General features: G+C 51.5%; 1 protein-coding gene across 1 annotated transcript in view; it reads left to right on the forward strand.

Moving 5' to 3' along the window:
* The window catches only part of ANO2 (anoctamin 2), a gene marked incomplete at both ends in the record, with an annotated part of 323,071 nt that extends 312,976 nt beyond the window's left edge, over window positions 1-10,095 (forward strand). The window contains 2 exons of the mRNA XM_079714644.1: window positions 7,843-7,948; window positions 9,823-10,095. Coding sequence (XP_079570770.1) covers window positions 7,843-7,948; window positions 9,823-10,095 — 379 coding nt within the window. The remainder of the gene's footprint in view (window positions 1-7,842; window positions 7,949-9,822) is intronic.
* Between the last annotated feature and the right edge of the window lie 2,164 nt (window positions 10,096-12,259).

Genomic DNA, 12,259 nt, shown 5'->3' on the forward strand with positions numbered 1-12,259 from the left:
GACACTATGAATGTGCTTTCCGGATATATCAGTGGCTTACACTGGCTTAAACACAAAGGGACTTCAATGCCTCTCTATTGAAAGTGGAGGGTAGTTCTAATTGGGTAGATTGGATTCAATCTGCCCAAACCAAATCTTTCTCCATCTTCCAACCCTACTGTAGTCAGTGATGGCTATAGTTTCAAGCACTGGATGACTGCCAGCAGCTACAGGCCAGTATCATACTGTGTCTGAGTCCAGTGGGAAAAAATGCCTATACTTCTTTCCCAACAATCTCAACAAAAGTCCTGCTGCAGCTTGTTGGCTGGGATTAGTACGCACTTCCTACCCAGAGCCGATCACTGTGGCCAGAAGAATGTGATGCTTTCCATGGTCTTTGGGGCTGTGGGGTTAGGGGTAGGAAGTGAAATTATCTCCACCTGAAGCACGTGATCTCAGACAAGGAGGTAGTTCCCTCCTCCTCTGAGATCTGAAGTCAAGATGAACGGATGAATGCAACTCAACCAAAACAACGGGTGCCCAGGAGACCAGGTGTTATTAGCACACATGGATCACATCGAGCTTTGCTGTATCTGCCATCAGAGTCACTGGATTTTCCAGCCAGCTGTAAAGCCCTGATAACTCTTCCCTCCATTGTTTCCAGGAAAGTAGATGGGATCGTGGCTCATCTGTGGCCTGCTAAGTGGCGGAATTAACACTGGGTGCGTGTGCAGGAAGTGCATGCTATATTTCTGTCAAGAAAAATGTACCTGCAGAAAATAGATCATTCAGGAATCAAACCAAAAGCGTTTCTGGCGTGTCCACCGTTGTTTCTTGACTCCGTACCAGTGGGGATCGTAGGTTCATTGTGCATCTATTTTTGAGGCGTTACTATAGGCTTGGCATTGGTTATATAAGAGGGAACAAGACGCAGTGCCTCCCTTGAGGAGTCTAGCTGGCCAGGCGAGGTGAGCATGTGCACAAGCAGTGAAAACAGAGCTTCCGTATGTGCAGTCAGGCAACTACAGGGAGCTCTCAGAGCCTTGGAGGAGGAGGCCGTGCACCTGACCCAGACCTAAGTGTCCAGTGCCAGAGCGGCCAGAAGGAGAACCTGTTGAAACTGCTCACTCACGGGACCGAGCCGGCCTGGGTGGGAGGAGCGGTGATGGGCGGGAGGGGGCCTTCAGGTGGTGACAGAGGTCCAGGGAGAACAGGGTGTCCCAGGCAGACGGGCTAGAGCATGCTCAGTGGTCAGAGCTGGAATGAGAGGCGTGAGCTAAGAGGGGTGAGGCGGGGAGAAAAACAGAAGCCAGACTGGGAAGAGCACGTTGGTCACAGGGGGGTTGTGGACTCACCTTAGGGCCCTGGGAGCCACGGTGGGGGATGGAAGGGACTTCTCACTGGTATCATCTCTGACTGCGCTGTGGAGACCAGTGGGTTACATTGAAAATAAAGAGCTGCCCGGGCTTCCCTGGTGGCGCAATGGTTGAGAATCTGCCTTCCAATGCAGGGGACACGGGTTCGTGCCCCGGTCTGGGAGGATCCCACATGCCGTGGAGCGACTAGGCCCGTGAGCCACAACTACTGAGCCTGCACGTCTGGAGCCTGTGCTCCGCAACAAGAGAGGCCGCGATAGTGAGAGGCCCGCGCACCGCGACGAAGACTGGCCCCCACTCAGCGCAACAGGAGAAAGCCCTCGCACAGAAACGAAGACCCAACAGAGCAAAAATAAATAAATTAATTAATAAACTCCTACCCCCAACATCTAAAAAAAAAAAAAAAAGAGCTGCCCTAATCTGAAATGTAAGCAGGTGTCTGGAGAGCGGGGTCATCGAATCATCTAGATATGCCGTCTCAAGTGGGTTTACTTTGGGGGCTACCTATCCTAGGTGGATGAGGATTGCTGATGAAAATCTCTACCTACCCCAGGTAGGTTCTAATCACCACATGCCGTGTGGACCTGTCTGGCTCACCATAGTCTCTGGAGGTTGATGAAGTGGAGGCATAAACTACTGATGTCTTTGTAAGCCAGGATTTGTCAGCAGCTGTCAGAAATAGAAATGAAGAGAGTGGGGGACGGAGGGGGCTGGGGAGAGAGAGAGAGAGAGAGAGAGAGAGAGAGAGAGAGAGATTATGAGAAACACAGACAACGCTAGAACTAGCCCCAAAGCCCACGTTTAGAACCACTCCCATGATGGGAAATGAAAAGTTTGTCCTGATTTTCTGGCAAATAGCGTTGGGAACTCGATGACCCTTCTTATTCTTAGCTCTCCGTGACCCCCGGAGATAAATGTGGTCAAGCAAAACTGAGGTCTCCAGCTCCAGTCCGGCCTCGCCAGGGATAGAGGTATCTTAAAAATAGCAATAAAATTTAGGACAAGTCTCCGGCTGCCCATTTGAGATGCATTCCCAGCATTTTTGGAGCCACGTCTGCCTCAGCCATCTAACTGCCCCGGCCGGGCTGCTCCGTAAACAGCCCCGTGACGTCAGTCTGCAGGCTTGATTAGTGGTCATTTGACAGGGTCAAGGGACCACTGTATCCTACAGGCTGGATGGTGACTCAAGCTCCTGGCTCAGCGGAGTGGAGCAGAGAGGTCAGTAGGGCAGGGCCTGGCCAGGGACCCGGGTCTGAGAGCTCAAGGAGCCCACCTGGGCTTGGGCAACCCACTGGGTCTGTTTGGAGATGCTGAGCATCCCGAAACAGCATCCTTGGATGGCTCCTGCAGGTTTTTCTGCAGGACCCAAGGTCTTCCCTATCCCAAGGTCCTGGGAGTTTCCTTCCAGGGTTTGTCTGCCTCTCATCTGTTTCTGGCTGAGACCAGAGGGAGAGCCAGCTTTCTGTGGTGGTGCCTTTCCTGATCTTTATCAACCACGGCCTGATTAGTTTGTAATGGCCTGTGCTGTTTTCCCTTGTTCAAAGTCAATTACAGAAGACACTTTTAAGCAGCTCAGATGGTACAGAAATACCGTGTGCCATTGTTTTCAGCCCTAATATGATATTACTTTCCACTGGGACTATTACATTTTTCTTTTTTTACATACCACTGTTTTGAGTGGAGAAATGCATTTACTAATTGATTTATAATGTCACTAAAACATCATTTTTTTAAAAAAAAAGCCATTTCTGAATGTCAGTGACCAACCCCTCAGTTTGTTACATGGGCACCCTTCCTGCCCACAGTGATTCTGTACTGTGATGAATTGTGGCCAGTTTCACTGTCACTGGTCACCCCTGCAAGTGAGGATGGGAAGGGATGTCTGAGCCAGGAGTCTCTCTTCCCACTGTGCACCTCAGTTTCCCCATCTGTAAAAGTGGGGACTTGGAATAAATAATCTCCAAAGCTTCTTTTCTACTTAGTGTAAAAATATAATAGTGAATGACGCATGTAATACATGACTTTATCCCTGAAAATATTCTAAACATTACAGGCAACCTCTCCAACTCCGTCCCACCTCCTCTCAGCCCTGCCCAGCCCTAGGCATCTTCCCAGCGGTAGCCACGGCGACACATTTCTATGACTCTTTCTCAGACATTGTTCCATGGATTAACATAAAAATGGATTTATGGAACCTTTAAGAGGTTTCACGGACTCGTTTTATAATAATGAAATATATTTTGAGTTAATAGGAACCTTGTTTCTTTAGGTAGTGTATAAATCCAACTCAATGTGATTATTTCATTGGGTTAGAACAATCTAGGTAAAATATGAATGCAGTTTTAAAGCTGAGAAAATGTTGATTTTTGTACCACTTTTACTTTTCGTACGTGAGTCTGCCTCACTTCATACTATAACTTTGCTCCTGGAAGCTTAGTATAAAGATATATCGGAGTCAACCGAATGTTACCATTAATTGCATCCTTCTTTTGAAATGACGAACTGTTTATTGTAAAAGTAATTCTATATAATGTATGTGTGTATATGCATATGTGTGTGTATATATGTGTGTACATACATATAAAAGGAAAAGCCCCTCTTCTCAGCCCCTAGCCCAGTCATTCTCTCCCAGAAGAAACCGCTGTGTCCATTTCTGCCTCCAGAAATTACACCCATGTGTGCTGTCTTCTTTACTGCTCACTGTGTTTCCCTTTAACATTCAGTGCACACACACACGTACACACACGCGCGTGTGCTCATTGGCTCATGGTGGGCTGAGAGGGCTCTCGCGTGTGCACCTACTGTATACTCGGCACGGTGATGCCCATTTTGTTGGCTCCGTGTGAATTAGAGCGCTGAGGTTAGGGATGTGGAATAACTTTCTTGGGTTCGTACAGTTAGTAAGTGGCCCAGCCACTCCAGTGCAGACATGCTTTTTAGACACTCTAGTCGTTTCTTTATTGGAAGACTCTCCTTATTACAAGACTACAGGGAACTCTCAAACTCAATGTTAAGGCTCAAAGAAAATAAAGGAAGACCGAAGGGATGAGGGTGAGATCTGGGAACCATTCCTAAAATTGTATCCCCGAGCTTCAATCCCAGCCAGCAGATGCAGGAAGTGACCAGATGTGGGGTTCGCCCAGTGCTTGGCCACCCAGTGGGACCTCGGGAGAGCCAAAGCTCTCAAAACCAGGGGAAAGGGTATGCTTCGGAAAGCATTTGAGCTAATGAGAATGGGGCAGAAGTGCTCCTTCCCATCAGCCTGAGGCTTGCCTGCTTTGTGCCATTTACCTGGACCTAGAGCCTGAGAGAAGCCCCCTGCAGTTGGGCATTGGCTTTCTCTTTTTTATTCATCTCAGCATCATGGGAAATTCGGAGCATCTGAGCTTGAGTGCTCAGAAATCCTCCTGGAAAGCCAGGGGAGCTGGGAGCAGGGATGCGTATGCTCCATCTCCTTTTAACAGAAGACGTGTATTTCTTAAGTCACCTTCGGCTAAAGGAGAAAGCACAGCTCCCATATATTGAGTCCTCTGATATGTCTGGTAGTATGCTGAGTGGTCTTCGTTACAGCTTTGTGAGATGGAAAGTCCACGTTTCATGGACGAGGATCCCGGCCATCAGATCTTTGGGTAACTGTCTAGAGGACGGAGCACTGAAATAGTGGGCGTGGGATCAGGCCTTCACCTGCTGACTCCAAAGCCCATGCTTTTGCCGATGCTGTTCTCTGCTCTAGGCTTGGAAGTGAAATAGACAGACAACTGTCACCAGGCTGGCCACAATTAAGTCCACTAGCCACCCTGTCTTTTCTGGACATTTCTAGTCTTAAAACTAATGATCTCTTTGTTTAATTAGTGTCTTCTGATTACTCAGAAACATTTGACATGCTTGACTTCTTAGGATGAATTTTTTTTTAAATTCTGAAATCTGAGCTTATATTGGAATGTAAATAAGCAATCATTTACCTGGTGGCAGAGGCTTACTGGAATCAGTGTTTTTCAAACTATGAATTCATCAGTTAGGAAATCACTTTAGTGGGTCATGACCAGCATTTTAAAGACTAGGATAGGAGCAGATAGCAGAGAACAAGAAACTATCAGTGCACAGCACACAGCCAGGATGAGTATGTTTCGTGTGTGTGTGTGTGATTTTTATTTCTGTGATATATATGTACGTGTGCACTAATGTAAAATGCATTGCTTACTCCAGGTCAGTTTTTTTTTAAAGTGAGCTTTGAAAAGAGAAATGTGAAGAGATGTGTAATTCATTAAATTGCTTGTTGCTGTTTTCTGGGCATAGCTTGCCCTGTAGTTACTGACAAAGCACCCTTAGGCCATTGGCACAGACGGATTGCAAGTTGAGCTTTCTGGACGTATCTGTGTGTTAATCTTTCCCCAGATCCTTGATTAGATGGATGTGCCTGCCAGATTCAAAACATGTTTTGGACACTCGGGGAGGGCAAAGTGACATTTCCCAAAGCTGTAGTGAGTTAGTAGCAGAAGTGGGACCAGAATTAGATTATTTATGGATTCTTTGCAGACTGGAAAAAAAAAAAAAGAGGGCTGAGCAATGGCTGTCATACTGAGGTCAGTGAGCAGCTGTTCCTTCATTGATGGAGCTAGAAAACAAGGGAAATGGACTTTGATTGCAGCAGCAGGGATTGGGCTAGACCTGGGGAGGGATTTCCTCACCGTAAAAAGTAGGGGGTGTGTGTATCACCCCTCCTCCAGAGGTCTTGAGAAAAGCAAGATAAATTCCCTTCTGCCGTGGGGTTTTGGGGGGACAGCAGGAGGGTGGCTGAGCCTGAGTTTTTTTCCACCCAAATGTCCTTATTCCCTTGGCCACACCCGCCCTCTCTCCCATGAGCAGGCGTGGTCTGGAGCTGGCTGTGTTTCTGTCCTCAGCTGAGGATGGTGAGGATGAGCCCCATGGTGTTTAGCTGGGTTGCAGTTAGCTTTGCATTTCATCCGGATGACAAACCAGGTCTGCAGCAGCTGTGATCAGCTGTTGGAAGAGAGGAACCGGGTTGGGGTGGGGGGCAGCTCCTGGCCTCTTGCCCAGCCCTAGTCCAGCGCTCAGCACCCACCTCTCTGCTTGCCTCTTTCTGCGGCTGGCTCTTCCCACTATGACTTCTTCTGCCTTTTTCCCTGCATCTCTTTTCATCTTCCTCTGTTTTTTTCTCTTCTCCCCTTATCTCTTCTTGGGCCATCAAAAGCCACTGTGCTTCTACGTGGATCTTTTAGAGCAGCGGGTTCATTCAGCACAGGGGAAGGTTCAGAGAGCACCCACTGCTGAATCCCCTCCCCTGAACAGCAGCTGGTAGTCAGGAGCTTTCCGACAATAGGAGAAAAGCCCAGATTCAGGCAGACTTGGATCCTCACCTTGACTCCACCCCTTGCTGGCCAATCATTGAACTTCTCTGAGCCTCAGTTTCCTCCTGGGTTATGCAGGGATATCCATGCCTTCCTGAGGATCTTGTTGTGAAATGAGGAAACCTCCAGAAAAGCCCCTTGCTTGGGGATGGACGCACACTGCACGTTCAGTCTATGCTTGTTTTCCTTCTGGGCCCCTCCTGAGACAGAGTTCCCTCCCCACCTTCCTCAGCAGCCGTGCACCCCGCTTGGTGGCCTGATGCCACCCCACCTCTTGCTTTAGCCCAGGACTTGTTTTGCTTTTACTGAGCATCGAAGATTGGTTGAATTCCATGGAGAAAACAGTTCCGTGAAGGGGCATAATTCTTCTGTACCAACTCTTGTTATTTTTCCAGGATTAGAAAAAAAGGGAGTCTGAGAAAATAAGCTGTTTTTAACATGAGTCATCCCAAGATGGGGGGAAAAGGCAACAGCTCGGACAAGCCCTGGACCTCACCATGGTCTGAGCTTACGTCAGGCACTGACATTTTATTTCTTAAACCACATGGGCAGGTGATAAAGATGGTTAGTGAAAGGGGATATTGCCCAACCGAGACTCTTACCACTGCCCTCCTCCCAAAATTCACTCAGCCTTCAGCTTGCTCTGAATCAGCCATCAAGCGAGGCTGGCCCCTCTCATAGCCGTTGGTCTCAGAGCAGCCGGCTGGGGAGGACACCCTTGACCGTCTGCTGGCACCTGCGTCTTCACTGAGCCCTGGGCTGTGGAGCAATGTACGTGGTTTCCGGGGGTCTCCCCGCCCCTCAGAGCCCACAGGCTAGTGGAGCCAGGATGGCTTCCTAGTCCTGGGTTCCTCTCATGATTCCTGGGCTCCTCTGGAAGGAGGATCCAGAGGAAGCTTCTGGGGATGTTGGAGAGAGTAAGAAAGCCACTTCTAGGCTGATGTTGACTTTTTTGGACGTTGTTGGCTGGGCCGTGGACTCCTCACCTCTGCCTCCTACGCCCCCAAGTCTGAGAGCCAGGGCTTTGCCTGCTGCTTTGACCTTTGAGGCTGCACCAGAGAAGTAGCTCCTTCCCTCCATTTCCTCCCAGTCTTCACGTGGCCTTTCTTTCTGGACAGGTTTAAGGATTACCGGGAGCCGCCCTGGGCCCCGAACCCATATGAGTTTTCCAAGCAGTACTGGTCCGTTCTGTCTGCCCGTCTGGCTTTTGTCATCATCTTCCAGGTGAGTTTGTTCAGATGAGGCACAGCAGGTCAGGATCCGGGCTGCAGGGGTACCGATGGCCCCGTCTCTGGGTTTTCGGGGCGCTCTGTGACTCAGGGGCCTTCGCGTGCGGCCGGCAGCCCTGAGACCCTTCCCTGGGTGAAGGCTTTCATTAGCGGCTGGATTTGCAGAAGGAGGATAAAGCACAGAGTAAGGTTACAAGACAGGTGTGGAATCAGGTGCAGGGTGGAGACTGAGTCCCATTTAAACTGAAGACCAGGAAGTGGGGAACAGCATGGGAGACCAGAGCCTCACCTCGAAGGCAGACAGACCGTCCCGCCTGGTCTCCGCACCCAAGAAAGGCCTTGAGTTCTGACCCTTTCTTCCAGCTCTCGCCTCTCCTTTATTGTGTTGTTTCGGCCCCTGAGACACCTGGTGGGAAAGGCCCTCAGAGCCCCCCGGCGGCCCCGGGTGAATAGCAAACCTGAGCTGACGATTCCTATCTCCCACAATAGCTGAAGCTACAGTTGCGTCGCCGAGATTCTCCAGGCTCGAGGGCCCCGTTCCCACTGGGGTCCTGCCAGCCTTTGAGCAGGGCTGGGGCACCAGTCCAGATCCCCTTCCGGTCACCACCCCTACCCCCAGGCTTTTGTAGTCCCTGAAGGCAGGTCCCTGGAGGGCTCTAAGGTATCCTGCCCCCGGCCCCCAGCCCAGGAAGTAAAGAAGCTCCCCAGCTAGTCTTTCACCTGGAGAAGCAGGCATTCTTCCTCTTGGAGAGATGAGGCGGTATGTGTGCCCAATCCTCACCTGTCCCCTGGCTGCCCCGCCTGCAGAAGCCCTCCTTACTTTACCACGTGTCACGTGTCACTTTCACTCCCCGAGAGGACTTGGTTTAAAAGGCCAGCGTCTGACTTGACCAAGCAGCTCCAGATCGCTTATGGCACCCGGCAGCCTCTGGGAGCAGCCCTTGGTTCCCAAGTCTTCCCTGGGCCCTGGGAGCACGCAGGGTTCAAGGTTGAGCTGGGGGTGGGTTCAGAGCGTGGAAGACAGATGTCAGGGCTCTGATATCTCTTGGGCTGTCACTGTCCTCCGGGTCTAAGGAGAGGGGGCGTGCGAGCCTAAGATGGGCAGGCAGAGGAAGCTACAGCTGGAGGGTGAGGGACAGCCCGCAGAAAGCCTGGGATCCAGAGCATACGGGGAGCTGCCCTTTAAAGGGCGGTGCTGGCACTGCCGAAGTATTCACCCACTTAAATAGGAAACGCCCCCAGGAAGGGAGGGTCTTATCCTACCCTACGGGAGGGGAGTGGCTTACTGGGGGGAAGGAAGGCACTTACAGACGTGCACAGAACCTCAGAACCCATGCAGGCCTTTTGAGGCAGGGCCCAGGCAGGCAGTGAGACCAGAACGTGGGGTTGGCTGAGGTCGGAAGTCAGTGCAGAAACCAAGGGTCCACCTCCGATATGGGGACGGAGGGACAGCTGGGAAGAAGAGAGGGGCGGTTGGTTCAGAGAGAGCCCTGCAGGGGCCGTTGGGCGTTATGGCTGCTTTCTGAAAAGCTCTGGAGCCCGGATCCTGGAGGCAAGAACAGGACACACGGGGGCAGGGGGTGCGGAGGGGAAGAAGCCAGTGAACACTGTCTGGCCGTGCGTGGGAGGGGCGCTCGGGGAGATGGGGGCTGTCCCTACTCCACTTTCACCCGGGGACCCCAAGGGACAGTGATGCTCGTTGGCTGAGGTCACCCGCTAGTCGGCCGAGGAGCCAGAGGAACCCAGAGGCCCCCTGTCCCCCCGGGTCTGGGGTCTGTGCCCTCACCACTGCCCACCCCGCCTGCCCCGGGGCGGTGGAGCCCTCCCGCCCAGCCTCTCCTCTCACCACCCCCCTTCTGGTTCTCAAAGAACCTGGTGATGTTCCTGAGCGTCCTTGTGGACTGGATGATCCCTGACATCTCCACTGACATCAGTGACCAGATCAAGAGGGAGAAGAGCCTGTTCGTGGACTTCTTCCTGAAAGAGGAGCATGAGAAGCTCAGGCCGAAGGAGGAACCTGCCTGGAGGAGCCAGGGCACCAGCCGTCGCAGTGGGGGGAGCCCGGCAGCCAGCCCAGTGCCCTCGGGCTGGAGCCAGCTGGGCAGCAGCACGTCCCCAGGGTCCCAGCACACCAGTGTGTGACCAGCTGAGACCAGCACGGGGCTGCGCACCCGCATGGGTGTGGTGTCCGTCCTTCTGCAGGATCTGGCCTGAGGGGCTCTTGAAAAGGGCGTGTGTGTGTGTGTGTGTGTGTGTGTGTGTGTGTGTGTGTACAGAGATTGGAGACAGGAGGCAGAGAATGGGTGCAGGAGGGAAGAGAATGATGCTGCTTCTCAGAAACTTCAAGCTTGGGTTTCTTTTAGGTCCTCTTTTGAGCTGTATCCTTTGGGCGATTGGTACCCCCTTTTGCATCTATTGGTGAAAGAACTGGGTCTCTCCAGCCCAGAGTCCCAGGCACCTCGAGCCTTGCCCTGTGCCCCCTCAGATACCATCCCCGAGTTTCGGTGGCCACGGGCCATGAGAAGCACAGTCCGGGCCCTGTTTCAGCCCCATCATAAGTGATCACCAGCCCCTTTCCCACCATCACCCTGAGAAAACCCTCTGCATCGCTGTCACAGCCTCAGCGGATGCAAATTAAGTTCCGTGGCTGATTGCTGTGGCCTCTGGACCCAATGGTGAGGGGCAAAGGTCCAGACCTGGGCTTGTCTCCAGTTCATGTCATGGGGATGCTTTGAGCTAAATGCAACTAGCCATCATTTTGTGCAGGTTTAGGTTTAAAATAATAAATTGAAACATTCTTTATAAAGATGCATCTCCTTGTCTTCGGTTCTCTCTCTCCTACTTGCTACTGATATTTATGGAGCCCCTACTGGGTGCCAGGCATTGTTCTCAGACTAGAGATACAGCAGAGGACAAAAGACAAAATCCCACTGCACGGAGTTGTGTTCTGGGGACAGTTACATCAGACAGTGAGCTGATGAATGCACAGCATTTCAGACGATCATAAGAAATATAAAATAGGATAAGGGAGACAGGAAATGTGAGGGCATGGGGGGAGGGGTTTGGCATTTTATACATGAATTAATGACAAACCCAGGATGGTTCGGAGATCACCTCTTGCAAAGCTAACGCCATTGATTGGTAGCAGCCTCCCGAGCTCTGTGGGGAGATTTTCTAGTTGGAAGCAAAGGCCAAACGTCATTTATCATTGCCTTTCACACACCTCCACCCACCTGCTGACCAGAACCAGTGCACTGGCCCTTCCCTTGGGACCTGGCCCCAGTTCCCTGCAGGTCAGTCTGACTAGCGTACAACTTGGTCACAATGGAAGCTGCCAGGAGGGCCACACCCCAGAGGAGGTGTTGGTTACTTTAAGGACACGCTGAAGTTTTAGGTTGGTTTTCCAGTTTTTGATTTTCATGCCCACCATCTTTTCTCAACATTTTACCTCCTTGTCCAAATCCTTTAAACTTTAGGAACATGCTCTTCCCAGAATAATATGCTACTCTCCCCCCACCCCTCCATCCATTTATAATCTATGGTATATGAATCCAGCAGCTTCTAAACTCTTATATGAATCTGTCACGGATAATCTGGAAGAGAGGTGAAGGCTCCCCCCAGCCCCCTGTAACCTTACTCTCTTGCATTTCCTGTGCTGCTGAAGGCTGTACCTTTTCCTGCAGTGTGTGTTTCCTGAGATAAATTTCTTGCTAGTAACTGAGGTCGGACTCGTGCATTCCTCTCCTGACAAGTACAGTTCTGCAGCTCCCAACAGCACGGCACAAATGAAGAGTACGGCTCAGTGTGGATGACTGAGCTTACCTTCCACGGATCCATTCTACTCACCTTTTACAACCCCCGGCCCTGGGCAACCGTGTCTCGGACTCCTAAACCCCTTCAGCCCAGGTAAGCGGTGTCCAAATTTCCACTCCTGCCCCGACCCACGGGGGTATCCTCTCTGCTCAGCCACAGCAGAGGGCGCCAGAGAGCAGAGCCCACCCTTCAAGGCTGAGCCACGCGTTGTGGAAAACAAAGCAGATGTTTCTTACACACGCAGCCCTGTTTGCACATCTGGCTCCACTCCTACTCCCCTCCCTCCTCTGCCCTGTCCCCTGCACAGCAGCAGATGGCAGTGCCCGCAAAGCCACCTCCCTTCAGGACCAGCCGAGAAGACGTTCTGCCCAGGACTCTCACCCAGACACAGTGGATCCCACCAACCCTTCTGGCCTCCCCGGGGCTCCTGCAGTTTTACCTGCAGAAAGGAAGTGCAAGGCGAAAGCCAGATGGGAATTCCAAAAGACAGCTC

This window comes from Hyperoodon ampullatus, assembly GCF_949752795.1.
Source record: "Hyperoodon ampullatus genome assembly, chromosome: 11".
Lineage (NCBI taxonomy): Eukaryota > Metazoa > Chordata > Mammalia > Artiodactyla > Ziphiidae > Hyperoodon > Hyperoodon ampullatus.